The following is a 27833-nucleotide window of genomic DNA, read 5'->3' as shown; positions in this document are numbered from 1 at the left end:
TATATTTGTTGTCGATACTTTCTTGGGACTCTGGATTGCCATCCAAGAGGGTATGTGCATCTGCAGACTTAGTGACAGCGTCCTTGAAAACTGCCCAGTCTGCCTTTTTATAATTGTATTTTAAGGCTTTTGGACCTGGCTCTGTGTGTGGTGATTTCCCAATAATGGATATCATGATTGGTAAGTGGTCGCTTTTTAATTTATCTGACACAACGCACCAGTCCGTTGTTAATCCGAGAGTGGGACTAACCAAGGTTATGTCAATGGCGGAGGGGTGTTGGTTTGAGATATCGGGTATTCTGGTTGCTGATCCGTCATTTAGTAAGTACACATTTGATTGCGTTATATAGGTGGCAAGGCTCTTTCCCACGGCACATGTCTGATCGGGGAAGTTGGCATCCCACAGGGGGTTTCGGCCATTAACATCTCCTCCGATCACCCAGGTGCGTCTTCCGTCGAGCTCTGGGAGCCAGCTGAAAATCGGGCCTTTGGTAATGTTTCTGTTATATATGTTTAATAGGAAGATGGATGGGCCATCATTCAGCAGAAGTTCAACTAGGTTAGGTTTGAATGTATTTTTGTGTCGGCCGGAACAGGGGTTGGGTGAACATTGTACTTCAGATTGTCTCTGACATAGGTTACTGTGTACTTGATAGTTTGTGCTCCGCTCGTATCATCAACCTGATAATCTGTGACGGGTGGGTAAAAGAAACCAGATATGAAGGGGAGTTTTCCCGCATGACAGAGTGGGGACTGTATCAATAATACATTGAACATGTTGTTTTGGTTAAGATAATTAATAAGGTACGGTAGAGCAGTGTTAAGGGAACGACAGTTCCACTGCAGTATATTTACTCTGGAATCCATTTCAATCACAGAAAACCTAAAGTCTGATGTGACCGTTTGATCTGCCCCTCAACTCTCTATGATGTCATTGTGTTGTCAAGGGGTTGAGACTCTGTTACAGATCTGCCTCCCTGAATGCCGAGAAGAGCGCATTGAGTGGTAAGTATCTTATTTAAGGCTGGTGGAGTTGGATTTTCCTTTGGCTTAAATATTTCAGTATATAGCCCTGTCAGAAGTGTCAGAACATTTTCGGGGCTTTCATTCGTTTTTGCTTCAATAAGTGCAGCTAGGATGCCAGTGACGAATTTGAACACCTCACCGCAGTTCTCGGCGCTCATCATCTTCATCTTAGCATAGCTTTCTTTTAAAATATGTTGTCTAAGGCAGTCTTCGGACTGTGGTTTTGGTGTGTTTTGTGTTTCATCTTCCTCAACAATCATCAACTTTGGTTCATCCATGAACAAGTCATCATAATCGTGTGTGGGGTAAGTTTGAGATTCTGCATCAGCAACCTTTTTTTCATTGTTTGTTGTTGGCTGTTTGTTTGTCTTTGTTTTGTCTGCTGCTTTTGTGGGGGCCTTTTTTACATTGTGTGTTGATTTTAGTTTCTGGGCAACAGTAGACTCCTTATTAATAGGGTTTATGTCAGTTCTTTGTCCAGGTCTCTGGAGGGCAATATTTTGTTCTGGAATGGGGTTTTCACTTCGAGGGTTGCTTGGTCCGCCTTGATTTCCTGTGCGTATGCGGCTTGTTGTTGGTTCTGGCCAGACAGTGCTGTAATCCTGCTTTTCAATCTCAGCCACGAAAGCTGGGGAGGTAGCCAGGTTTCTCTTTGCTTTGCTGGCACCGCGAGGAGCACTTTTCCCCCCTGCCATTTTCAGCACCCAGCACTCATCGACTTCTGAATCAGAGTCATTAGATGTATCTGGGTCTTTCTTTTGTTTTTTCATTATTTCAAACTTTGCTTTTCTTATAGCTTCTGCATATGGGATGTATTTAGCTGCTCGGATTTTGTTTGCTGTTCTTCGGAGCACTAGCTCAGGACAGCCTAAGTAAGCTGCCGAGTGGGGACCGCCACAGTTTAGGCAGTGTTTGTCATTTGGACAGTTGTCAACTGGGTGGTCTTTCTTTTGACCGCATCTTGGGCATTTGTCTTGTCTGGCTTTACATTGTTTGGAGCCATGTCCCAATCTCTGGCACTTAGTACACCTTCTGACTGGGGCCACATAGGGTTCTACAGCAAAGAAGGTTTTCACTATCTTCACTAAGTGAAGCTAAATACATCCCATATGCAGAAGCTATCTTCACTGTATCTGGTAGCGTTTTCTTTAAAAAAGTGATTTTGACAGCTTGAGTAAGTTCCCCCTTCTGGTTTTTTAACCGCTGAAGAGATTTTACTTTCTCGAGAGATTGTTGAAGTTTATCAAGGTCTTCAGACAAAAGCCGCTAGACCCCATCACAAACAGAACTCTATAATCCACAGGTGTTGCTTACACACACACACACACACACACACACAGAAGCCGTATATATATATATATGTATATCTATAAATATATAGAGATAGGTGACAGTGTATTTTTCGCGTGGCTTTAAATTGATTCGACCTTTTCACTTTGACAGTAAGAACAACTTACGGGTGCAAGGGAAGCGTTCTGGACAGCGCAGTGACATTCTAAAAATAGTAACGTAGAAACGGGAATATGGATTGAAGCCACGCGAAGGAAGGGAGATAAACGGGGTGAATCGCGAGACAGAGACAGACAGCGTGGCGGTTCACCACAATCACCTTTGAATGCGAAGTCCTGTCAAACGGGATTGAGAATTTTAGAGCTTATTTCTTAGCCCTATATTATCTGTTGTGGCTTCTCAAATGCCAGAACATACAGACAGATGATGATAAAATCGTTTATTTAACGTCACTCTGCAATACAGACAGACAAAAGCCGCTAGACCCCATCACAAACAGAACTCTATAATCCACAGGTGTTGCTTACACACACACACAAACACACACACACACAGAGAAGCCGTATATATATATGTATATCTATATCTATAAATATATATATATATAAATATATAGAGATAGGTGACAGTGTATTTTTCGCGTGGCTATAAATTGATTCGACCTTTTCACTTTGACAGTAAGAACAACTTACGGGTGCAAGGGAAGCGTTCTGGACAGCGCAGTGACATTCTAAAAATAGTAACGTAGAAACGGGAATAGGGATTGAAGCCACACGAAGGAAGGGAGATAAACGCAAAACACTGGAGAAGATAAGGAAGAGTTACTGGGAATGGTGAAATGAACAGAAAAACCAAAATCGGTTCAGCGCTGCGCGCTGAGAGCACGTGTTGAAATATCTCATCGATGATATTGTGTCCGGGGTGTAGCTGAATACGGTATCCAAATTTAAAAAAGATCCACCGAGAACTTTGGCGTTGTGATGTGGTCTAGCGGCTTTGGTGTGTCGGTATGGGGGCCCGGGTAGCTGAGGTGGAACCGAAATCGGTTCAGCGCTGCGCGCTAAGAGCACGTGTTGAAATATCGACCAGGTTGTGTCCTGTCCCGGGTGTACCTGAATATGCCCACCAAATTTGAAGCAGATCCATCGAGAACTTTGGCCGTGCATCGTGCACACACACACAGACAGACAGACAGACAGACAGACACAAGTCGTATATATATATAGATATATGTGTGTCTGTGTTCTTGGGAGTCAATCAGTATGTGTATGTGTTTGTGTTGGGGGGAGGGGGGGGGGGGGTGCGCGTGTATATTTTATTTCGTTAGAAACATGTACAGAAACATGTTCATTCTATGCATTAGGGGAAGGGCTACTAATATGAACCACTTTTTGTTTCATGCTGATAACTAGGCTGTTTTCTTGCAGAAAAGTTTCATTTTGTGTTTGGTAGTCCTTCTCTCTTAGATGAACCGTTAGGCCTAATTACAGTGTAATAGCTTTGATCGATATTCAGCACAAATTAAATACAGAAAAAAATACAAATGGTCCATATTAGGAGCCTGGGCGCCTAATATGGACCAATGAAGCGGCCTTCTCGAATCACTGTAAACAGCCCCCAATACTTCAAAATAGTATGATACAACTTGGTGGGCAAGTCAGACTAATTAAACTATGCTTTAGATTTATGCTTAAGATTTATCTGTTTCAGATTGATGAGAGCATTATTCGAAGCACACCAGGAAACTAAAGAAGCAAGTCAAAAACAGAGTGAAAATAAGTGAAATTATCAACTTCCACGAAAAGAAGACTATTTGTTATATTTTTTTTAAATCTCGAGGGCTAGTTATAGGTTATTTCCAACAAGTTTCTTAATGAATTAATGAAAATAGCCTTTAGCTTTTATTTTCTTCGATTTGTTGAAGGTGGTCCATATTAGGGGACTCACACATACTTTGAGATTTTGCAATTAATTTCTGTTTGCAGTAGAATCTCGGGGTCAACACTACTAACATATAACATTTTGGAGCGCGAATCTATAGCTCGCCAAAAAAACTGCGCCCTCCTTTTTGGAGCGCGAATCTTAAGAAATGTGATTTGATTGGCTAACTATTTTTACCAGCCAATCAATCCTTGAGCGCTCATTTTAGGCGCCCTCACTTATTTCGCCCTCCTTAAATGAGCGCTCCGTTTGGGCCCATTTGCCCTCTCATATGCATGCGCAGGTCTAATAGGTCAAGGGAAGTAATCCCCTGGCCCGTAAACCTTTTGTATCAGTATCCGAATGTTGCATCATTCGTTTTTCCTGTTTTACGTCATAACTTTTGTTTATTATTTACTATTTGAATATAACTTGCTTTTCTTTGAAAGGTTCTATTTGAATATTATTTCACTCTACGTGGACTGAACCGCAAATCATGCGTTTGGACCTCTGGTTGTAAGAATGTTTGTTCAGAATGGTGAAAGTATGGGGTGTGACTACTTTGATATTGGCATGTTTACGTAAGCCTATTCCTTTGGCAGTCGTCCTTGGCTGGCGTGTTTACAAAGAGAGGATATTTCTTCAGTGCTACAGATCTCATGTTAAACAGGTGTTTAGGCCAGAAACATATGGGTATATGAAGAATTGCCTTTCTTCGGCTCAACAATTGGTTTAAAGGATTTGAGCATTATTTGGGTATGACGTCACAGGTCCCTGTTAATACCTACTCACAAAAATTAGGGGTTTTGACAGCATGATTCTCTTTAAACCGTGAAAAGGGCGAATTAAACTCGACAATATTTCATATGTTTTACACCAGTGAGTTTCGTTGGAGTCTTAGCTCTGTCAGTCACTCTCGCACGACAAATCTCACACAATTGGCACTCGCTCTGGCAGTCACTCTGGCAGTCACTCTGGCAGCATCATTATCACTCTTAAAAAACATGCATCACATTTTATCGCCATTTCAACGCAACAAAAATCAAACTTTAAAAAAAAGGAACAATTTAAGTGATGATAATTTGTTCTTCTTCACAATGAGGAAACTGCTGAACAAGTTTGCATAAGATGTCCACCAAACAAAAACTTACTTCACGGATGTGATAACAGCTAAGGGTGTCTCACACCAACACCCACACACAGACAGACACACACACACACACACGTCTGGAACCACCACTATCACACAAACACAACAGCACAGACACACATACAGATACAAATAAATGTTTAACAGGGTGGGATTCGAACCCACGACTTGGGATTTCACAGATTTTGATTATCCCCACGGCCACTTTGCTTGCTTGAAAGATACGATAAAAATAGTGTTTACAAAGATCTCAATCAACGATAGCTCACTAAAGAAAGAAACAACAATCATGGCTCGGTACCTGGCCCACTGAGCGATCATCACGTCCGTTTTGATATGTGTGGTAAAACGAAATACTCTGGCACTACCATTCTCTGACACTGATCGCTAATCATTCTCACTCTGGCACTCACTCTGGAACCATTCTTCTTAATCTGGAACCACAACTGTCACTCTGGAACCACCAATCTCACTCTGGCACTCACTCTGGAACCATTCTTCTCAATCTGGAACCACCAGTCTCACTCTGGCACTCACTCTGACACCACCAGTCTCACTCTGGCACTCACTCTGACACCACCAGTCTCACTCTGGCACTCACCTAACACCACCAGTCTCACTCTGGCACTCACTCTAACACCACCAGTCTCACTCTGGCACTCACCTAACGCCACCAGTCTTACTCTGGCACTCACTCTGACACCACCAGTCTCACTCTGGCACTCACTCTGGCACACCACTCCGGCAATAACTATGGCTCCACCATTCTCCCTCTGCCACCAGCATTCTCTCTCTGGCACTCACACTGATACCAACATTCTCACTCTGTCACTCACTCTGATACCAGCATTATCACTCTGTCACTCACTCTGATACCAGCATTATCACTCTGTCACTCACTCTGATACCAGTATTCTCTCTCTGGTACTCACACTGATACCGGCACGGTTGGCCTAGTGGTAAGGCGTCCGCCCCGTGATCGGGAGGTCGTGGGTTCAAACCCCGGCCGGGTCATACCTAAGACTTTAAAATTGGCAATCTAGTGGCTGCTCCGCCTGGCGTCTGGCATTATGGGGTTAGTGCTAGGACTAGTTGGTCCGGTGTCAGAATAATGTGACTGGGTGAGACATGAAGCCTGTGCTGCGACTTCTGTCTTGTGTGTGGCGCACGTTAAATGTCAAAGCAGCACCGCCCTGATATGGCCCTTCGTGGTCGGCTGGGCGTTAAGCAAACAAACAAACAAACAAACTCACTCTGATACCAACATTCTCACTCTGTCACTCACAATGATACCAGTATTCTCTCTCTGTCACTCACACTGATACCAACATTCTCACTCTGTCACTCACTCTGATACCAACATTCTCACTCTGTCACTCACAATGACTTTGATGTGTGATTTTTTTAATTTTTTTTATATTTTTATTTTTTTAAGCTGCATTATTTTAGTTATTCATGAGTGGGTGGGTGGAGGGGATGGGCTAGTTCTAACTATGCATTAGATTATAAAATTGTATTTTGTGTAGACCCTTCCACCAGCATCTTAGACCACTCTTTGTACATTTTCTTTTAATAGATGATTGTCATTTGTTTTACCTCATGTCTGCCCTGCGTGTGATGGTGTGATCGTGACTGCTGTAGTGTGGGCGTGTGTGTGTTGGTGTGTATGTCAGTGTATGTGTGTGTGTATGTGTCAGTGTGTGTGTGGGTGTGTGTGTGTGCGTGATTTTACCAACACTACGCTAAATTCCTTGTGCTTTAAATGTTTTTTAATGTCACTTGGCTCAATAAATACTGTATTCTGTATTCTGTATTCTGTATGATACCAGCATTCTCACTCCGTCACTCACTCTGATACCAGCATTCTCACTCTGTCACTCACTCTGGCACCACCAGTCTCACTCTGGCACTCACTCTTGCACCAGTCTCACTCTGGCACTGGCTGTGGAACCATCATTCTCACTTTAGCACTTGCCCTGGCATCATCTTTCTCACTCTGGAACCACAATTGTCACTCCGGCACCACCATTCTCACCCTAGCACCATCTTTCTCAGTCTGGAACCACAATTAAAACCATTCTCACTCTGGCACTCACTCTGGCACTCACTCTGGTACTCACTCTGGAACCATCATTCTCACTCTGGAACTCACGTTGGAACCATCATTCTCACTCGCACTGACACCATTCTCACTCTGGCAATAACTCTGACACAATCAATTTCACTCTGTCACTCACTCTGGCACCACCAGTCTCACGCTGGCACTCACTCTGTCACAAGTCTCACTCTGGCACTCACTCTCACACACTTAAGTACTTATCACTCTGGCACCGACTGTGGAACCATCATTCTCACTCTGGCACTTGCTCTGGCACGATCTTTCTCACTCTGGAACCACAATTGTCACTCTGGCACTCACTCTGGCATCATCATTCTCACTCTGGCACTCACTCTGGAACCACCAATCTCACTCCGCCACTCACGCTCTGGAACCACCCTTCTCACTCTGGCATCACCATTTTCTGACACTCACCCTGGTACCACCATTCTCTGGCGAACACACTGGTTATCTACCTACCCGTCTACCTGCCTGCTTTCTCTCGTTCATTGTCTGCCTGTCTGTCTGTCTGTCTGTCTGTCTCTCTGTCTGTCTGTCTCTCTCTCTTACTCTCTCTCTTTCTCTCTTTCTCTCTCTGTCACTGTCTCTGTGTCTGTCTGTCTGTCTGTCTCCCTCTCTCTCGGTCTCTGTCTCTCTTTCTCTCTCTCTCTCTCTCTCTCTCTCTCTCTCTCTCTCTCTCTCTTTCTCTTTCTCTCTCCTCTTCTGTTTGAGGTAGAAACCTGTTTTTGCTACGATCGTTGAAATAGGGGAGAGGGTTCTGGGGGAGGGGTGCGGAAGGGGAGAGGTTTTGTAACTTGATTAACAGAGGACCTGGATTAACCTCCACCAATGAACACACACGCACACACACACACACACACACACACACACACACACATACACTGACACACACACACAACCCACACACACACACACACACACACACACACACACACACACACACAGACATACAAACACACACAAACACACACACATACACCCATGTAAGCTTACACACACACACACACACACACACACACACACACACACACACACACACACACACACACACACTGCCAACAACAGAGAGAGCGTAATGATCGTGTTGTTGTTAGAAAACTTCCATGTTTTTCTCACGAGTCTGAGTGGAACTCATATATGACATATCAGGCTCAAGTGTGCTGCATGTGACCTGTTTCGGAAAGCCAATCGCCAGTGAGTTCACTCACCTGGACAGTTGACACTGTATTTTCACAGGGATCTTTCGCCGGATGGATTTAAACAGTGCGCTGATGAAGACTGGTGTTTGCGCGGAGAACTGTCCCAGGACGGATGGAAACCTACAAGTGTGTCCAAGCTGCTGACGTCAACTCCAGGACGACCGACGGGTAGAGCGAGTAAGGGATTTCGTTTTTTTGGCTCTAAATGTTAGTTTTGCTATAACAGTGTGTGTGTGTGTGTGTGTGTGTGTGTGGGGGGGGGGGCGGTTGAACATACTGCTGCATCTGTAGCTGTATTTGTATGTTTGTTGCAAGCCCCTGGAGCAAATTTTTGATTAGTGCTTTTGTGAGCAAGAAACAATTGACAAGTGGCTCTATCCCATCTCCCCCCTTCCCCCGTCGCGATATAACATTCGTGGTTGAAAACGACGTAAAACACCAAATAAATAAAGTGTGTTTTGTCTGGTAACAGTGGGGAGGGTTGGGGTGTACATACTGCTGTAACTGTAGCTGTAGGTGTAGGTGTTTTTTGTCCTGTTACAGTGAAGGGGGGGGGGGGGGGTTGTACATACTGCTGTATCTGTAGCTGTAGGTGTGTTTTGTGCAGTTATACTGGGGGGGGGGGAGGTGTACATACTGCTGTATCTGTAGCTGTTAGTGTGTTTTGCACTGTTACGCGGGGGGGGGGGGGGGGGGAGGGGGGGGGGGAGGGGAGTTGTACATACTGCTGTATCTGTAGATGTATGTGTGTTTTGTACTGTTATACTGGTGGGGGTTGTACAGTACTGCTGAATCTTTAGCTGTAGGTGTGTTTTGTACTATTACAAACGGGAGGGGGGGGGGGGGTATACGTACTGCTCAATCTGTAGATGTAGGTGTCGGTGTATTATTTCCCGTTACGGAGGGGGGGGGGGAGGGGGTTGTACATTCTGCTGTATCTGTAGCTGTAGGTGTGTTGTGTACTGGTAACTGGGGGGGGGGGGGTGTTCATACTGCTGTATCTGTAGCTGTAAGTATGTTTTTCCCCTGTTAGATTGGGAGGGGGGAAGGGGGGGTGTACATACTGCTGTATCCGTAGCTGTAGGTGTGTTTTGTACTGTTACAAAAGGGGGGGGGGCGGGTGTACATACTGCTATAGATGTAGTAGATGTAAGTGATTCTTGTACTGTTTCACTTGGGGGGGGGGGGGATTGTACATACTGTTGAATCTGTAGATGTAGGTGTGTTTTGCACTGTTAGACCGGGGGGGGGGGGGGGGGGGTGTACATACTGCTGTGTCCGTAGCTGTTGGCGTGTTTTCTGCTGTTACACCGGGGGGAGGGGGTGTACATACTGCTGTATCTGTAGCTGTAGGCGTGTTTTGTGCTGTTACACCGGGGGGAGGGGGTGTACATACTGCTGTATCTGTATCTGTAGGTGTGTTTTGTGTTATTACACCCGTGGGGGGGGGGGGGGGTTACATACTGCTGTAGCTGTAGGTGTGTTTTGCACTGTTACACTGGGGGGGGGGGGGGGGTTATACATACTGCTGTATCTGTATATGTAGGTGTGTTTTGTGTTATTACACCCGTGGGGGGGGGGGGGGTCACATACTGCTGTACCTGTAGCTGTAGGTGTGTTTTGTGCAGTTACACTGGGGGGGGGGGGGGGGCATACATACTGCTGTATCTGTAGCTGTAGGTGTGTTTTGCACTGTTACACGGGGGGGGGGGGGGGGGGTATATATACTGCTATATCTGTAGCTGTAGGTGTGTTTTGCACTGCTACACTGGGGAGGGGGGTATACATACTGCTGTATCTGTATATGTAGGTGTGTTTTGCTCTGTTACACTGGGGGGGGGGGGGGAGGGGGTATACATACTGATGTATCTGTAGCTGTAGGTGTGTTTTGCACTATTACACTGGCAGGGGGGGGGGGTATACATACTGCTGTATCTGTAGCTGTAGGTGTGTTTTGCACTGTTACACTGAGGGGGGGGGGGGGGTGATATACATACTGCTGTAGCTGTAGCTGTGTTTTGTGCTGTTACAGTGGAGGCGGGGTGTGTGTGTACATACTGCTGTATCTGTGACATTTGAGCAGAAACACGGGAGAAGATGTACGTGTTTTCAATGTTCTTTTAATTTTTGTGTTTGTGTTTGTGTTTGTTGTTGTTGTTGTTGTTGTTGTTGTTGTTGTTGTTGTGTGTGGTTTTTTTTTAGAAATAGTCTGAGATGCTACAGGTCTGAAAATATGCTTCCCGTCAAAACTTTAAGGGAAGCAACCCCACAAAAAAGTGCTTCCTCAGTGCGTTGGTAAGTGGGCTAGTCCATGGGGGTTATCTCCCCTATGGCGTGTGTGACGTCACTACCGCTCCACAGGACGTGGTCTAGTCATACGATTTGATTGCGGGGGTGGTGGGAGGGAATTAATTATGTGATTCGGGTAAGTATATTAATCAAATGAAAATGTATTATTAAAATGTTCGATTAAATTACATATTTTTACTCCGAGTCACATATAAACAGAAAGCTTCAACAAGGCGGTGGCAACCTATTGATATACTATTGGTATGAAGCGGACTTGACCCGCTCCTGCTGCCACAAGGCGGGCAGAGAACGGGAGCCGTCCTGTCTAGTTCCGGCGACGTTTCTCAAGAATTGATGAAACGTCGTCTGACTTCCAAAAAGCTGTTCGTAGAACATCGTAGCGTCTTCCTGAACTGAGGATTGCTAGAGGCGATGCCCAAGTTCTAGAATCGTGCACTCTTGAAAAGAGAGCTCTGAAAGTTCTAAAGAAGAAGACGAACCTTGTCTTCGATAGAAAACGAGAGTAGTTAAGCTATTATCGGTGAGAACAACGAACAAAAACATGTGCGTCTACCTTTCGGATCGAACGAAGGGAGTTCCAGCCGACCAGGAGTGTAACCCTCCGGGGAGTGGAGAACTATTGGGGTTGAGCTTGAGTAAGCCACAGTAGCATAGTCTCCATGAGGTAGTTGCTAAATTGTTCGTTATGAACCAGAGACAAGAAGACGTATCTCTTGTTTGCTGGCTAGAGGCATGCAGGACAAAATGTCGAGCCTAATTCTGGAATTTTCTAGACTTCTACACGGAAGAATTGTTGAAAATGTCTTAAAACCAAATCCTAACTGTTGCTGTTGTGCCTGCTGCTGTTTTTCACTTGCTGCTGTGGTGATGGTGCTGCTGTTACAGTGTTTTGCTTTTGCTGATTTTGTGCGTGTAGTTGATGCTGATGCTGTTCTTGTAATTGTTGTTATTGCTTTTGTTAATGGTTTTGATGTTGTTGTTGTTGCTGTTGTTGATGATACTATTTTTGTTGTTGTTTTTGTAGCTCAGGTACTTGCTGCTGGTCTTCTAGCTGTTCTTTTTCTTGGTGCTGTGTCGGTGGTGCTAATGCTGTTGTCGTTGTTGTTGTTGTTGTTGTTGTTGTTGTTCTTGTTCTTGTTCTTGGTGTTGTTTTTGACGTAGTTGCTGTTGTTGTTGTTCTTCTTCTTGTTGTTGTTGAGGTTGTTTTTGTTGAGGTTGTTGCTGTTGCTTCTGCTGGTGTTCTTTTTCTTGGTTCAGTTGTGGTTTTGCTGCTCTGCTGTTCCAGTTGTGTTGTTGTTGCTAACTTTGTGATTGTTGTTGATGCTGATGCTATTTAAGTGATTGTTATTATTGCTGTTGCTATTGATGCTGATGTTGGTGTTGTTGCAGTTTGGAGAAACACTGGAGCAGACCCTGGAGCAGACACTGGAGGAGACACTGGAGGAGACACTGGAGGAGATACATTGGAAGAGACAAATTGGAGGAGACACACCGTCCGTCCGTCCGCCGGCGCGTCCGTGTGGCTAGCCTTCCGTCCGCGCGTCCGTCCCCGCGTCCGTCCGCGCGTCCGTCCCCGCGTCCGTCCGCGCGTCCGCCCAGGAGACACGCTGGAGCAGACATTGGAGCAGACATTGGAACAGACACGGGAGGAGACGTTGGAGCAGACACTGCAGGGGACACTGCTCGTTTTCACAGATACACTAACAATCTCTCTTTCTCTGTCCCTCACAGACACTGGAGCAGACATCGATGCAGACATTGGAGCAGACATTGGAGGAGACTCTGGAGCAGACATTGGAACAGACATTGGAGGAGACTCTGGAGGAGATACATTGGAGGAGACAAATTGGAGGAGACACACCGTCCGTCCGTCCGCCCGCTCGTCTGCGAGGCTAGCCATCCGTCCGCGCGTCCGTCCCCGCGTCCGTCCGCGCGTCCGCCCAGGAGACACGCTGGAGCAGACATTGGAGCAGACATTGGAACAGACACGGGAGGAGACGTTGGAGCAGACACCGCAGGGGACACTGCTCGTTTTTACAGATACACTAACAATCTCTCTTTCTCTGTCCCTCACAGACACTGGAGCAGACATCGATGCAGACACTGGAGCAGACATTGGAGGAGACTCTGGAGCAGACATTGGAGGATACTCTGGGGCAGACACTGGAGCAGACATTGGAACAGACATTGGAACAGACACGGGAGGAGACGTTGGAGCAGACACTGCAGGGGACACTGCTCGTTTTCACAGATACACTAACAATCTCTCTTTCTCTGTCCCTCACAGACACTGGAGCAGACATCGATGCAGACAATGCAGGAGACATTGGAGAAGACTCTGGAGCAGACATGGGAACAGACACTGTAGGAGACATTGTAGCAGACAATGCCGGAGACATTGGAGCAGACGCTGGAGGAGACATTGGCGCCGACACTAAAGCTAGCACACTGGAGGAGTTGTAAGTTTTTGCAGTTTCTGTTATCTTAATAGTTGTTCATGTTGTCAATGTTAATGTTAATGTTAATGTTAATGTTGTGGTTGTGGTTGTTGTTGTTGTGGTTGTGGTTGTTGTTGTGGTTGTTGTTGTTAATGTTAATATTGCTTCTGCTGCTGTTGTTGGTGATGCTGTTATTGTAGTTGTTGTTGTTGTTGTTGTTGGCGTTGTTGCTGATGTGGATGTTGTTTTTGTTGTTGGTGTTGTTTTTGTTGAGGTTGTTGCTGTTGCTTCTGCAGGTGTTCTTTCTCTTGGTGCGGTTGTGGTTTTGCTGCTGCTGCTCTGCATTTGTAGTGGTGTTGTTGTTGCTAACTTTGTGATTGTTGTTGACGCTGATGCTATTTTGGTGATTGTTATTGTTGCTGTTGCTACTGATGCTGATGTTGGTGTTGTTGCAGTTTTGAGAACACTGCTCCAGTACTGGAGCAGACCTTGGAGGAGACACTGGAGGAGACACTGGAGGAGATACATTGGAGGAGACAAATTGGAGGAGACACACCGTCCGTCCGTCCGCCCGCTCGTCTGTGAGGCTAGCCATCCGTCTGCGCGTCCGTCCCCGCGTCCGTCCGCGCGTCCGCCCAGGAGACACGCTGGAGCAGACATTGGAGCAGACATTGGAACAGACACGGGAGGAGACGTTGGAGCAGACACTGCAGGGGACACTGCTCGTTTTCACAGATACACTAACAATCTCTCTTTCTCTGTCCCTCACAGACACTGGAGCAGACATCGATGCAGACATTGGAGCAGACATTGGAGGAGACTCTGGAGCAGACATTGGAACAGACATTGGAACAGACACTGTAGGAGACATTGGAGCAGACAATGCAGGAGACATTGGAGCAGACGCTGGAGGAGACATTGGCGCCGACACTAAAGCTAGCACACTGGAGGAGTTGTAAGTTTTTGCAGTTTCTGTTATCTTAATAGTTGTTCTTGTTGTCAATGTTAATGATAATGTTAATGTTAATGTTAATGTTGTTGTTGTGGTTGTTGTTGTTGTGGTTGTTGTTAATGTTAATATTGCTTCTGCTGCTGTTGTTGGTGATGCTGTTATTGTAGTTGTTGTTGTTGTTGGCGTTGTTGTTGATGTTGATGTTGTTTTTGTTGTTGGTGTTGGTGTTGTTTTTGTTGAGGTTGTTGCTGTTGCTTCTGCAGGTGTTCTTTCTCTTGGTGCGGTTGTGGTTTTGCTGCTGCTGCTCTGCATTTGCAGTGGTGTTGTTGTTGCTAACTTTGTGATTGTTGTTGATGCTGATGCTATTTTGGTGATTGTTATTGTTGCTGTTGCTATTGATGCTGATGTTGGTGTTGTTGCAGTTTGGAGAAACACTGGAGCAGACCTTGGAGGAGACACTGGAGGAGACACTGGAGGAGATACATTGGAGGAGACAAATTGGAGGAGACACACCGTCCGTCCGTTCGCCCGCTCGTCTGCGAGGCTAGCCATCCGTCCGCGCGTCCGTCCCCGCGTCCGTCCGCGCGTCCGCCCAGGAGACACGCTGGAGCAGACATTGGAGCAGACATTGGAACAGACACGGGAGGAGACGTTGGAGCAGACACCGCAGGGGACACTGCTCGTTTTTACAGTTACACTAACAATCTCTCTTTCTCTGTCCCTCACAGACACTGGAGCAGACATCGATGCAGACACTGGAGCAGACATTGGAGGAGACTCTGGAGCAGACATTGGAGGATACTCTGGGGCAGACACTGGAGCAGACATTGGAACAGACACGGGAGGAGACGTTGGAGCAGACACCGCAGGGGACACTGCTCGTTTTCACAGATACACTCACAATCTCTCTTTCTCTGTCCCTCACAGACACTGGAGCAGACATCGATGCAGACATTGGAGCAGACATTGGAGAAGACTCTGGAGCAGACATTGGAACAGACACTGTAGGAGACATTGGAGCAGACAATGCCGGAGACATTGGAGCAGACGCTGGAGGAGACATTGGCGCCGACACTAAAGCTAGCACACTGGAGGAGTTGTAAGTTTTTGCAGTTTCTGTTATCTTAATAGTTGTTCATGTTGTCAATGTTAATGATAATGTTAATGTTAATGTTGTTGTTGTGGTTGTTGTTGTTGTTGTTAATGTTAATATTGCTTCTGCTGCTGTTGTTGCTGATGCTGTTATTGTAGTTGTTGTTGTTGTTGGCGTTGGCGTTGGCGTTGTTGTTGATATTGATGTTGATGTTGTTTTTGTTGTTGGTGTTGGTGTTGTTTTTGTTGAGGTTGTTGCTGTTGCTTCTGCAGGTGTTCTTTCTCTTGGTGCGGTTGTTGTTTTGCTGCTGCTGCTCTGCATTTGCAGTGGTGTTGGTGTTGCTAACTTTGTGATTGTTGTTGATGCTGATGCTATTTTGGTGATTGTTATTGTTGCTGTTGCTATTGATGCTGATGTTGGTGTTGTTGCAGTTTGGAGAAACACTGGAGCAGACCTTGGAGGAGACACTGGAGGAGACACTGGAGGAGATACATTGGAGGAGACAAATTGGAGGAGACACACCGTCCGTCCGTCCGCCCGCTCGTCTGCAAGGCTAGCCATCCGTCCGCGCGTCCGTCCGCGCGTCCGCCCAGGAGACACGCTGGAGCAGACATTGGAGCAGACATTGGAACAGACACGGGAGGAGACGTTGGAGCAGACACTGCAGGGGACACTGCTCGTTTTCACAGATACACTAACAATCTCTCTTTCTCTGTCCCTCATAGACACTGGAGCAGACATCGATGCAGACATTGGAGCAGACATTGGAGGAGACTCTGGAGCAGACATTGGAGGAGACTCTGGAGCAGACATTGGAGGAGACTCTGGAGCAGACATTGGAACAGACACTGTAGGAGACATTGGAGCAGACAATGCAGGAGACATTGGAGCAGACGCTGGAGGAGACATTGGCGCCGACACTAAAGCTAGCACACTGGAGGAGTTGTAAGTTTTTGCAGTTTCTGTTATCTTAATAGTTGTTCTTGTTGTCAATGTTAATGATAATGTTAATGTTGTTGTTGTGGTTGTTGTTGTGGTTGTTGTTAATGTTAATATTGCTTCTGCTGCTGTTGTTGGTGATGCTGTTATTGTAGTTGTTGTTGTTGTTGTTGGCGTTGTTGTTGATGTTGATGTTGATGTTGTTTTTGTTGTTGGTGTTGGTGTTGTTTTTGTTGAGGTTGTTGCTGTTGCTTCTGCAGGTGTTCTTTCTCTTGGTGCGGTTGTGGTTTTGCTGCTGCTGCTCTGCATTTGCAGTGGTGTTGTTGTTGCTAACTTTGTGATTGTTGTTGATGCTGATGCTATTTTGGTGATTGTTATTGTTGCTGTTGCTATTGATGCTGATGTTGGTGTTGTTGCAGTTTGGAGAAACACTGGAGCAGACCTTGGAGGAGACACTGGAGGAGACACTGGAGGAGATACATTGGAGGAGACAAATTGGAGGAGACACACCGTCCTTCCGTCCGCCCGCTCGTCCGTGAGGCTAGCCATCCGTCCGCGCGTCCGTCCCCGCGTCCGTCCCCGCGTCCGTCCGCGCGTCCGCCCAGGAGACACGCTGGAGCAGACATTGGAGCAGACATTGGAACAGACACGGGAGGAGACGTTGGAGCAGACACTGCAGGGGACACTGCTCGTTTTCACAGATACACTAACAATCTCTCTTTCTCTGTCCCTCACAGACACTGGAGCAGACATCGATGCAGACACTGGAGCAGACATTGGAGGAGACTCTGGAGCAGACATTGGAGGAGACTCTGGAGCAGACATTGGAGGAGACTCTGGAGCAGACATTGGAACAGACACTGGAGGAGACTCTGGAGCAGACACTGGAGCAGACATTGGAACGGACACGGGAGGAGACGTTGGAGCAGACACTGCAGGGGACACTGCTCGTTTTCACAGATACACTAACAATCTCTCTTTCTCTGTCCCTCACAGACACTGGAGCAGACATCGATGCAGACATTGGAGCAGACATTGGAACAGACACTGTAGGAGACATTGGAGCAGACAATGCAGGAGACATTGGAGCAGACGCTGGAGGAGACATTGGCGCCGACACTAAAGCTAGCACACTGGAGGAGTTGTAAGTTTTTGCAGTTTCTGTTATCTTAATAGTTGTTCTTGTTGTCAATGTTAATGATAATGTTAATGTTAATGTTGTTGTTGTGGTTGTTGTTGTGGTTGTTGTTGTTGTTGTTAATGTTAATATTGCTTCTGCTGCTGTTGTTGGTGATGCTGTTATTGTAGTTGTTGTTGTTGTTGTTGGCGTTGTTGTTGATGTTGATGTTGTTTTTGTTGTTGGTGTTGTTTTTGTTGAGGTTGTTGCTGTTGCTTCTACAGGTGTTCTTTCTCTTGCTGCTGCTGCTCTGCATTTGCAGTGGTGTTGTTGTTGCTAACTTTGTGATTGTTGTTGATGCTGATGCTATTTTGGTGATTGTTATTGTTGCTGTTGCTATTGATGCTGATGTTGGTGTTGTTGCAGTTTGGAGAAACACTGGAGCAGACCTTGGAGGAGACACTGGAGGAGACACTGGAGGAGATACATTGGAGGAGACAAATTGGAGGAGACACACCGTCCGTCCGTCCGCCCGCTCGTCTGCGAGGCTAGCCATCCGTCCGCGCGTCCGTCCCCGCGTCCGTCCGCGCGTCCGCCCAGGAGACACGCTGGAGCAGACATTGGAGCAGACATTGGAACAGACACGGGAGGAGACGTTGGAGCAGACACTGCAGGGGACACTGCTCGTTTTCACAGATACACTAACAATCTCTCTTTCTCTGTCCCTCACAGACACTGGAGCAGACATCGATGCAGACACTGGAGCAGACATTGGAGGAGACTCTGGAGCAGACATTGGAGGAGACTCTGGAGCAGACAATGGAACAGACACTGCAGGAGACTCTGGAGCAGACACTGGAGCAGACATTGGAACGGACACGGGAGGAGACGTTGGAGCAGACACTGCAGGGGACACTGCTCGTTTTCACAGATACACTAACAATCTCTCTTTCTCTGTCCCTCACAGACACTGGAGTAGACATCGATGCAGACACTGGAGCAGACATTGGAGGAGACTCTGGAGCAGACATTGGAGGAGACTCTGGAGCAGACATTGGAGGAGACTCTGGAGCAGACATTGGAACAGACACTGTAGGAGACATTGGAGCAGACAATGCAGGAGACATTGGAGCAGACGCTGGAGGAGACATTGGCGCCAACACTAAAGCTAGCACACTGGAGGAGTTGTAAGTTTTTGCAGTTTCTGTTATCTTAATAGTTGTTCTTGTTGTCAATGTTAATGATAATATTAATGTTAATGTTGTGGTTGTTGTTGTTGTTGTTGTTGGTAATGTTAATATTGTCAATATTGCTTCTGCTGCTGTTGTTGGTGATGCTGTTATTGTTGTTGTTGTTGTCGTTGTTGTTGATGTTGATGTTGTTTTTGTTGTTGTTGTTTTTGTAGAGGTTCTTGCTGCTGGTCTTTCGGCTGTTCTTTTTCTTGGTGCTGTGTCGGTGGTGCTGATGTTGACTGTTGTTGTTGTTGTTGTTGTTGTTTTTGTTGTTGTTTTTGAGTCACTTGAGAAAAAGTGACTCTATGTAATCGGTCAGTGTTAGTCTGTCCGGCCGGCCGGCCGTCCGTAGACACCACCTTAACGTTGGACTTTTCTCGGAAACTATCAAAGCGATCGGGCTCATATTTTGTTTAGTCGTGACCTCCAATGACCTCTACACTTTAACGATGGTTTCGTTGACCTTTGACCTTTTTCAAGGTCACAGGTCAGCGTCAAAGGAAAAATTAGACATTTTATATCTTTGACAAAGTTCATCGGATGTGATTGAAACTTTGTAGGATTATTCTTTACATCAAAGTATTTACATCTGTAGCCTTTTACGAACGTTATTAGAAAAACAAGGGAGATAACTAGCCTTTTCTGTTCGGCAACACACAACTTAACGTTGGGCTTTTCTCGGAAACTATAAAAGTGACCGGGCTCAAATTTTATGTGAACGTGACTCATTGTGTTGTGAATAGCAATTTCTTCCTGTCCATCTGATGCCTCATATAATATTCAGAACTGCGAAAGTGACTCGATCGAGCGTTTGCTCTTCTTGTTGTTTTTGTTCTTGTTCTTTCTTTCTTTATTTGGTGTTTAACTTCGTTTTCAACCATTCAAGGTTATATCGCGACGGTTCTTGTTCTTGTATTTGTTCTTGTTCTTGGTGTTGTTGTTGTTGACGTAGTTGCTGTTGTTCTTCTTCTTGTTGTTGTTGAGCTTTTGGTTGTTGAGGTTGTTGCTGTTGCTTCTGCAGGTGTTCTTTCTCTTGGTGCGGTTGTGGTTTTGCTGCTGCTGCTCTGCATTTGCAGTGGTGTTGTTGTTGCTAACTTTGTGATTGTTGTTGATGCTGATGCTATTTTGGTGATTGTTATTGTTGCTGTTGCTTTTTATATTTAGTCAAGTTTTGACTAAATATTTTAACATCGAGGGGGAATCGAAACGAGGGTCGTGGTGTATGTGCGTGTGTCTGTCTGTCTGTCTGTCTGTCTGTGTGTGTGTGTAGAGCGATTCAGACTAAACTACTGGACCGATCTTTATGAAATTTGACATGAGAGTTCCTGGGTATGAAATCCCCGAACGTTTTTTTCATTTTTTTGATAAATGTCTTTGATGACGTCATATCCGGCTTTTTGTGAAAGTTGAGGCGGCACTGTCACGCCCTCATTTTTCAACCAAATTGGTTGAAATTTTGGTCAAGTAATCTTTGACGAAGCCCGGACTTCGGTATTGCATTTCAGCGTGGTGGCTTAAAAATTAATTAATGACTTTGGTCATTAAAAATCTGAAAATTGTAAAAAAAAAATAAAAATTTATAAAACGATCCAAATTTACGTTCATCTTATTCTCCATCATTTGCTGATTCCAAAAACATATAAATATGTTATATTCGGATTAAAAACAAGCTCTGAAAATTAAATATATAAAAATTATTATCAAAATTAAATTGTCCAAATCAATTTAAAAACACTTTCATCTTATTCCTTGTCGGTTCCTGATTCCAAAAACATATAGATATGATATGTTTGGATTAAAAACACGCTCAGAAAGTTAAAACAAAGAGAGGTACAGAAAAGCGTGCTATCCTTCTTAGCGCAACTACTACCCCGCTCTTCTTGTCAATTTCACTGCCTTTGCCATGAGCGGTGGACTGACGATGCTACGAGTATACGGTCTTGCTGAAAAATGGCATTGCGTTCAGTTTCATTCTGTGAGTTCGACAGCTACTTGACTAAATATTGTATTTTCGCCTTACGCGACTTGTTCTTGGTGCTGTGTCGGTGGTGCTGATGCTGTTGTTGTTGTTGTTGTTGTTGTTCTTGGTGTTGTTGACGTAGTTGCTGTAGTTGTTGTTCTTCTTCTTCTTGTTGTTGAGGTTGTTTTTGTTGAGGTTGTTGCTGTTGCTTCAGCAGGTGTTCTTTCGATTGGTGCGGTTGTGGTTTTGCTGCTGCTGCTCTGCTGGTGTTCCAGTTGTGTTGTTGTTGCTAACTTTGTGATTGTTGTTGATGCTGATGCTATTTTAGTGATTGTAATTATTGCTGTTGCTATTGATGCTGATGTTGGTGTTGTTGCAGTTTGGAGAAACACTGGAGCAGACCTTGGAGGAGACACTGGAGGAGATACATTGGAGGAGACAAATTGGAGGAGACACACCGTCCGTCCGTCCACCCGCGCGTCCGTGAGGCTAGCCATCCGTCCGCGCGTCCGTCCCCGCGTCCGTCCGCGCGTCCGTCCCCGCGTCCGTCCGCGCGTCCGTCCGCGCGTCCGCCCAGGAGACACGCTGGAGCAGACATTGGAGCAGACATTGGAACAGACACGGGAGGAGACGTTGGAGCAGACACTGCAGGGGACACTGCTCGTTTTCACAGATACACTAACAATATCTCTTTCTCTGTCCCTCACAGACACTGGAGCAGACATTGGAGCAGACATTGGAAGAGACTCTGGAGGAGACATTGGAGCAGACAATGCCGGAGACATTGGAGCAGACGTTGGAGGAGACATTGGCGCCGACACTAAAGCTAGCACAATGGAGGAGTTGTAAGTTTTTGCAGTTTCTGTTATCTTAATAGTTGTTCTTGTTGTCAATGTTAATGTTATTGTTAATTGTTGTTGTTGTTGTTGTGTTTTGTTTTGTTGACGCTGTTGCTGTTGTTCCTGCTGCTGTTTTTCACTTGCTGCTGTCGTGATGGTGCTGCTGTTTAAGTGTTTTGCTTTTGCTGATTTTGAGCGTGTAGTTGATGCTGATGCTGTTGTTGTAATTGTTGTTATTGCTTTTGTTAGTGGTTTTGATTTTGTTGTTGTTGCTTTTGTTGATGATGCTATTTTTGTTGTTTTTGTAGGGGTTCTAGCTGCTGGTCTTCCAGCTGTTCTTTTTCTTGGTGCTGTGTCGGGGGTGCTGATGCTGTTGTTGTTGTTGGTGTTGTTGTTGTTGTTCTTGGTGTTGTTGACGTAGTTGCTGTTGTTGTTGTTCTTCTTCTTGTTGTTGAGGTTGTTTTTGTTGTTGCTGTTGCTTCTGCAGGTGTTCTTTCTCTTGGTGCGGTTGTGGTTTTGCTGCTGCTGCACTGCTGTTCCAGTTGTGTTGTTGTTGTGTTTGTGATTGTTGTTGATGCTGATGCTATTTTAGTGATTGTTATTATTGCTGTTGCTATTAATGCTGATGTTGGTGTTGTTGCAGTTTGGAGAAACACTGGAGCAGACCCTGGAGGAGACACTGGAGGAGACACTGGAGGAGATACATTGGAGGAGATACATTGGAGGAGACACACCGTCCGTCCGTCCGTCCGTGCGTCCGTGAGGCTGGCCATCCGTTCGCGCGTCCGTCCCCGCGTCCGCCCAGGAGACACGCTGGAGCAGACATTGGAGCAGACATTGGAACAGACACTGATTATCAGTGCTAAGTACACAGAATAATTGACACGTAACACGGTCACCCAACCGCAACGAACAGGGAGGGACGCAGTTTCGCGCCCAACAATCACCCCCACAATAACTCCGCCCACCAAGCCTAAGGGGTGTTGAGTGACACACACTTATCCCCTAATTACAAGAACCAGCCAACCCACGGGCGGGAATTGGTAACCGCCAATAAGAACTCAGATCAACTCTGACGAAACTATCTACTTAAACACGCAGAGTCAATTTACTTGCCAGTGGGAACGCTCAGCCTCCACTATCACAGCTACTGTGATCATGACCCTCAGAATTTGTGAGGTACACATACAACGAAAACCTCAATTACTGAGAGGTACTTCAACTCAATCTGACTCACATTAAGAGAGCAACAGCCCAACCAAGGGCAATATATACGATCTTCTCATCACCGACGGACAAAACAGCCTTGACTACCGATCTCTACAATACGTTCAACTTCAGTGAGAACGCGCACCCTCTACTACCAAGGTTACTGTGATCATAACCCTCAGAATTTGTGAGGTACACATACAACGGAATCCCCAATCACTGAGAGATACTTCAACTTAATCTGCCTCACATTAGGAGAGCAACAGCCCAACCAAGGGCAATATATACGATCTTCTCACCACCGACGGGCAAAACAGCCTTGATTACTGATCTCCACAATACGTTTACCCTCATTTGAAACGCTCAGCCTCTACTATCAAAGCTACTGTGATCATAACCCTCAGAATTTGTGAGGTACACATACAACGAAATCCTCAACCACTGAGAGATACTTTAACTTAATCTGCCTCACATTAGGAGAGCAACAGCCCAACCAAGGGCAATATATACGATCTTCTCACCACCGACGGGCAAAACAGCCTTGACTACCGATCTCTACAATACGTTTACCCTCATTGGAAACGCTCAGCCTCTACTATCAAAGCTACTGTGATCATAATAACACTCAGATCTTGTGGGGTACACTACTGATAAATCATACATAAATGATTATTTGTTTGTGGAGAAACAAAATAACGAGATGGTTTGAATAACCAACTACACCACTCCCCATACCTACCTGTACCATTAGTACACATAAAAATACTTAATAAACCCGTTAAAGGAACAGTGACATTTATAATCACTTAGCCTCATATAAGCCTCAATCACTGAGAGGACATTTGGGTAATCAACCACCAGTACATGCAAGTACACCCCAACAAAGGAAATGAATAATAGTCATCTATAAATGATTATTCTCAATCGAGAAACAAGATGATGAGGATATGGGTTTAAATAGTTGTCCCCTGACGAGGCTACCTTTCAGTTTCCCCAAAAAACCTCTGTAAAATCACAATTTCAAAGAAGTTGTCCTAACAGCTTGAAACTGTAAATCTTGCCAAAAAGTAACATCTTTGGGAGAGGTACTTAGGGATCTCTGGGCTGCCTACTGCATTTGCTGGGGTTGGCAGACCCTTGATTTTTACCCTCAAGAACACAAACGGCAGACACCGCGTGTAACAAGACCAACACCTCTCAGTGTACACTACTACACCAACAGGAATAACAGCTCGATAACCCAGAACAACTACAATGTTAGTTTGAAAAAGCACCTGAAGACACCCACAACCTCTCCCATATACAACCTGTACATTTGTTGCTTTACAACATTAACACCATCACCCAGTACCTCTAAGTATTGAAGCACACTGCTAAAACAGCTGAACACGAACAGCTGATGCCTTGCGTAAGCAAGAACAACTGTGTATACCATAACAACAAAAGGAACAAAGATAACTAAGACGACACCATCAACAAACAACAACAAAACAGATACAACTACAACCACAACAACCACAACAACCCCACATCGGGAAGAACGGCTTAAATTTCAACAGCACCTCCAACAACTGATGTACACTAATAAACAGTGCTGGGAACACACAAGAATGTCCTTGTAACAAATCAGACATTGACTACATCCACATCAACAACAACTACTACAAAAATTTCAACAACACGAACTCAAGAACGATTATAATTTCTACAAACCCCACCGTCAACAAAACCAACACCAACTACAACTACCATCTCAACAGGAATCTGTGTTTTGCCTAAAATATTTGCCAAGCCTGGAAAAACCTTAAACTTACACCCTTGAGAGAGAAATTCAATTTCCTCATAAAGTGTTTGCTTTGAATTAGGGAAAATGATACAACTCTACAATTAATCCCCAGTTATCAAACCCTCAGAGATGGGAAACATCTGTCTCCACTATGACACAGCAAATAGAACGGTTTCTAGCAACAGACGCTGAAACGATACAGCTAATCCTTCCAGTGCCAGGGCATTTCCGGCACACACCTAAACTATGTGCCTCTAACCAGACTAAGAGGTTACAATTCTACACTATTCCCCAAATATCAACCCGAACAGACGGGACACATCCGTTTCAACTATGACGCCGCAGCAAGAAGGGTATCAAGTCACAGACGCCGATACGCTACAGCTAATCCCTCCAGCACTAGGTATTTCCGGCATTTGCCATCCCTCAAACCCAATCAAGGGACGGGGAAAGGAGACGAAGAGACTGGGGCCTGCACATTCCTAAGCCTCTCCCCCAACTGTTATATCTACACATTGGCACTAATTAAAACCTCCAACTGAGCACACATACCCAATCTCGACGTTTTGCTCATACCCTCACATTCCCGTATCAAAAGGACACGCGATACCACCCCACTATCCGTGGTCAAAGTGCACTTGTCACTATATACGGCTCTCTCCCAAATCATGGGCAGACACTCCAAAACACAACTCCGTATCCAAAGGAGGAAACAAACCAGACTGTCTAATGAGAAAGAAAAGAAGATCAACAACAACTTGACACGAGCCAAACAATTCGTGATCAACTTGTCAAATGTGCAACTCTCGAATGGACAATATCTGGGCTTAGCAAAAGGCCTCAAATTCATACCAACGCCAAAAACCAACAAACCAACCATGAGAAAACATATCTGCAGATTTCTACAAACTTGCACGAAACATTCGATGCAAATTTCACTTCCGTGAAAACACCTCCAACACGGAAATACCTCCGTTCTACACAAAATCCAATTGGAACCCCCCACTAGGCAACGAAGCCATCGAAGAGTACATCTTCAATACCAGAATGGAACTATACAATCTCTCTTTTAAAGAAACTACAATCCAACCTCTCTGAAGATGAAAGGAAAGCCCCCAAGGAGCTATCTGACAATCAAGACATAGTCATACGTAAAGCTGACAAAAACAACACAATCTAGATCTTGAACAAAACTACCTACGACGAGGAAGCACAATTCCATCTTTCAGGGGTACACTACAAAACCATCCCCCCCACCTGATCAACTGTCACTGATCAACCAAATGATGACAATCATAACATCTAAAGGAAACCCAACAAATTGACAAACCAACATACAATGTTCTGTGCCAAACCAAAAATGCAAAACAATGGGCAAACTGTACTTTCTCCCTAAAGTACACGAATTCTCCAAAGAAGAAATTTGCAACCTACAAACAAACGGAGTCCAGGGTACTAGAATTCCAGGCAGACCTATCATTTCCCAATGTGACACCCCCTCCCACTACGTGGGAAAATTCATCGATTTCTTCCTACTACCTACAGTAAAAAGACAACCTACCTACATCAGAGACACATTGGATTTTATCCAGAAAATTGAACAACTCACTCTTCCCCCCAATGTGCTCATTTGTACATTTGACATCACTAGCATGTACACCAACATGACAGCGGTTGAACTCTTAAGAGCTGTGGACGAAGCTTTGCCCACCACCCTGTGTATCCCACCACTACCACCTATCCACAAATCACACATCGTGTCACTTCTTGAGCTCATCTTGAAAAACAACAACTTTGTGTTTGACAACCAACACTACAACCAGTGCATTGGGGCCGCCATGGGAATGACAGCATCCCCAGAAATATGCGATATACGCATGTTTCAACTCATGATTGAAATCCTCGACAAATATGCCTACAAAGACACAATTCTCTGGCACAGACGCTACAGAGATGACGGCATCTTGTTCTTTAATGCTGACCAAAACCAAATACATCAGCTGTTTGATATTGCCAACGCCCACCATCTATTACTCAAATTCACAAACAACATCTCTGACTCAGAGGCGACGTTTCTTGACACCACCATCTACAAGGGTAACAGATTCTTGTCCAACAAAATATTGGACTTGAAAACACACAGGAAATCTACTGAAACATTTCAGTATCTCCATCGGGAATCTGCCCACCCTCCTAGTGTCTTTAAAGGACTTGTGAAAGGTGAATTGATCAGATACATTCGCACCAACAACAACATAACCACACAGAACAAGGAAACTGATTTATTCCTTTCAAAACTCCTTGAGAGAGAATATATACCGGACGAACTGGAGTTAATCAAACGGGAAGTCTTGAACATACCAAGAAACACACTTCTAAAACAAAAGAGAGACCATCCCACCAAAAACAAAGCTCCACCACTCCTCATGGTCTCAACCTACAACCCTAGACTGAGACACCTTAAAAAGAAACTCTTGAAACACTGGAAGCTGATTCTACAAGACACAGAATGTTCCGGCTTGTTCCCTAAACCTCCCCTCGTTGCCTATGCAAGACACAGGAACTTGAAAGATCATCTTGTTAAAACCTCTTAACAAGTCAAGTGACATAACAACCCCTGCCTTGCTTACATAAGGTAATGAAAACAATACAACGCCAAGAAATTTCGCTTATTCAAAACGACATACCCCCCTGACATAACAACAGTCACGGAAATCACGGAGAGAATAAATAAAGCTACGAAAAAACATAAGTGTTACACCAACAAACGGTGAAGGTAAAAACAACCCAACCTCTCTGAAGATGAAAGGAAAGCCCTCAAGGAGCTATCTGACAATCAAGACATAGTCATACGTAAAGCTGACAAAAACAACACAATCTAGATCTTGAACAAAACTACCTACGACGAGGAAGCACAATTCCATCGTTCAGGGGTACACTACAAAACCATCCCCCCACCTGATCAACTGTCACTGATCAACCAAATGATGACAATCATAACATCTAAAGGAAACCCAACAAATTGACAAACCAACATACAATTTCCTGTGCCAAACCAAAAATGCAAAACAATGGGCAAACTGTACTTTCTCCCTAAAGTACACAAATTCTCCAAAGAAGAAATTTGCAACCTACAAACAAACGGAGTCCAGGGTACTAGAATTCCAGGCAGACCTATCATTTCCCAATGTGACACCCCCTCCCACTACGTGGGAAAATTCATCGATTTCTTCCTACTACCTACAGTAAAAAGA

The 27833-nt window shown here is 45.1% G+C and overlaps 2 protein-coding genes across 2 annotated transcripts; both read left to right on the top strand.

Annotated features, from left to right (window-relative positions):
* The first annotated feature begins 164 nt into the window (after positions 1-164).
* LOC138977198 (phosphoglycerate kinase-like) lies at positions 165-18105 on the top strand. The gene is made up of 11 exons (XM_070350103.1): positions 165-180; positions 12039-12043; positions 12404-12527; positions 13302-13473; positions 13908-14013; positions 14827-14922; positions 15133-15285; positions 15929-16024; positions 16856-16971; positions 17876-17927; positions 17980-18105. The coding sequence occupies exons 1-11, from the start codon at positions 165-167 to the stop codon at positions 18103-18105; spliced, it is 1062 nt and encodes a 353-aa protein (XP_070206204.1).
* A 198-nt stretch (positions 18106-18303) lies between these two features.
* LOC138977197 (uncharacterized) lies at positions 18304-22347 on the top strand. Its single transcript, XM_070350102.1, has 6 exons — positions 18304-18443; positions 19862-19913; positions 21125-21208; positions 21455-21590; positions 21893-21945; positions 22228-22347. Exons 1-6 carry the CDS (start codon positions 18304-18306, stop codon positions 22345-22347), a joined length of 585 nt encoding a protein of 194 aa, XP_070206203.1.
* Positions 22348-27833: the final 5486 nt, after the last annotated feature.

This window comes from Littorina saxatilis, linkage group LG9 (assembly GCF_037325665.1).
Source record: "Littorina saxatilis isolate snail1 linkage group LG9, US_GU_Lsax_2.0, whole genome shotgun sequence".
Taxonomy (NCBI): domain Eukaryota; kingdom Metazoa; phylum Mollusca; class Gastropoda; order Littorinimorpha; family Littorinidae; genus Littorina; species Littorina saxatilis.
This window is presented reverse-complemented; position numbering and strand designations above follow the sequence as displayed.

Bases quoted from the DNA above. Each gene is read 5' to 3' on its own strand.
- LOC138977198 (XM_070350103.1), top strand. The intron at 16,025-16,855 runs GTCCGTCCGCCC...GTGTTGTTGCAG, and splicing joins TTGGAGGAGACACACCGTCC to TTTGGAGAAACACTGGAGCA. The intron at 16,972-17,875 runs GTGAGGCTAGCC...CTGCATTTGCAG, and splicing joins TTCCGTCCGCCCGCTCGTCC to TGGTGTTGTTGTTGCTAACT.
- LOC138977197 (XM_070350102.1), top strand. From the start codon at position 18,304: ATGCAGACACTGGAGCAGACATTGGAGGAGACTCTGGAGCAGACATTG. The intron at 18,444-19,861 runs GTTGGAGCAGAC...CTGCATTTGCAG, and splicing joins GAACGGACACGGGAGGAGAC to TGGTGTTGTTGTTGCTAACT. The intron at 21,209-21,454 runs GTCCGTCCACCC...TGTCCCTCACAG, and splicing joins TTGGAGGAGACACACCGTCC to ACACTGGAGCAGACATTGGA.